The following is a 1637-nucleotide window of genomic DNA, read 5'->3' on the forward strand; positions in this document are numbered from 1 at the left end:
TCATATTTATTCGCAAATGAATTGTTAACTTGAGCAGGTTAATAACAGAACATGGCATGCGATGTACGGGTAAATGTAGTGAGAGATGGAATACATTCAAGACTGAAAATATGAGGGAAAGGAGCATCGAAGAATAAGCGTTGCAGTCACTGTATGAGTACTTTGGTAATGTACTAACTCCCGGTGCGTTGGGACTTTAATATGTAAGGATTTTTCAGCTTTATGGAAAAAGAGAGAGAAAGGGAGAGGGGACCGCTAAAAGAACATTCACAAGTACTCGATACAAAAGTTTACAAGTGATGGGGTAATAACGGATACAAGTGCGATCTATCCTTATATAATTCGAGCTTACATTCAGATTTTGAGCAATGTCAACACTGCTCATCCATGTATAAAGGACAAAAATCCACCTATAGTTACTCACGTATAGTTTCACGTTATCAGTGGTGAATACTTCCAACACGTCGGCTTTCTTTAACGTTGCGTAAAGACCTTAGCTGTTACTATGTGTAGAGCCCCAACAAAGCAAGACCACAGTGTTAACGAAATAACGAAGCTTGTAAAGAGACTGCTAGACGATGCTTCGAACTAAAGGCAAAACCAATTGAGAAAATTTACTGCTGTCAGATTAGTTCAAGACTTTATAATAAACTTTATAACTAATAGATATAATTGAATTTTACAGATGGACCAGCCAACTTTTGTAGAGGGCTTCCATGACCCAGAATCCGTCAAGAAGATGACATACCACCCCCTTGGTAACACAGGTAAGGCTTATGCGTTCTGTCCAGAATGTGTGGCTAAAACACACTAGGTATTTCTGTCTCGATGCAGGTAAAAAAAAGAAAAGTGAAAGATATGTGACAGAGGGCTAGATTTGACAGAGAACGGGGGAATAAACGAAATACAAAGCAATATACGTTGAAATGTCTGTATACAGAGATGTAGATATATAGAATAGGAAACCATATGATACGTTGGAAGATTCGTGTGTACAGAGATGTAGATATATGTTGAACACCGTGTTGTACGAATTCAAATACTCAGTGATGCGTTGCGATTCATAGTAGACCCTACTCTTACGGACCATACCCCATTGCTAAGAGACCACATTATTCCTGTGTTTACCTCATTTTATTTTTATGGTTTCTCAGGGATGCAGGTGTCCCGCTTATCCTTAGGCGGTGGTCCCATAGGAGGTCTCTACGGGAACACTTTGGAGACAGAATGTGTGAATATGATACACTCTGCCCTCAAAAGCGGCGTCAACTATATCGACACTGCCCCTTGGTACGGTAATGGCAGGAGTGAGGAGGTATTGGGGAAGGTAAGAGGTACTGGAGTTGTATTTTTTCCCCTTTTTTCATATTTAGAATTATGGCTGTGGAAATCTTTTAAAGAATTTGTAGAACGAAGTTAGCAACTTTTTCGATTTATTTTTTTTTTTCAAGTAGAGAGTCGCGATATGATAAGTTAGTTATGAGCGAAAAGAAACGTAAGAAGTATCACCGTTTGGTGTCTTGTGGCGTGTTCTGCATCCGAAGCAGAATATCAGTTAATATCAACTGAAAGATAATGAAATATAAATTCTTGCTACAGCTAACGTCCGATATGCCATGTCGATGCTGCCAAAAAGA

General features: G+C 39.1%; 1 protein-coding gene across 2 annotated transcripts in view; it reads left to right on the forward strand.

Annotated features, from left to right (window-relative positions):
- LOC119590709 (L-galactose dehydrogenase-like) overlaps positions 1 to 1637 on the forward strand; it is an 8081-nt gene that overhangs the window by 2823 nt on the left and 3621 nt on the right. For both annotated transcript variants that reach the window (XM_037939396.1, XM_037939397.1), the window contains exons 2-3: positions 686 to 767; positions 1155 to 1327. In XM_037939396.1, the coding sequence (XP_037795324.1) occupies positions 686 to 767; positions 1155 to 1327 (255 nt within the window). The remainder of the gene's footprint in view (positions 1 to 685; positions 768 to 1154; positions 1328 to 1637) is intronic.

This window comes from Penaeus monodon, chromosome 27, assembly GCF_015228065.2.
Source record: "Penaeus monodon isolate SGIC_2016 chromosome 27, NSTDA_Pmon_1, whole genome shotgun sequence".
In the NCBI taxonomy this organism is placed as follows: Eukaryota; Metazoa; Arthropoda; class Malacostraca; order Decapoda; family Penaeidae; genus Penaeus; species Penaeus monodon.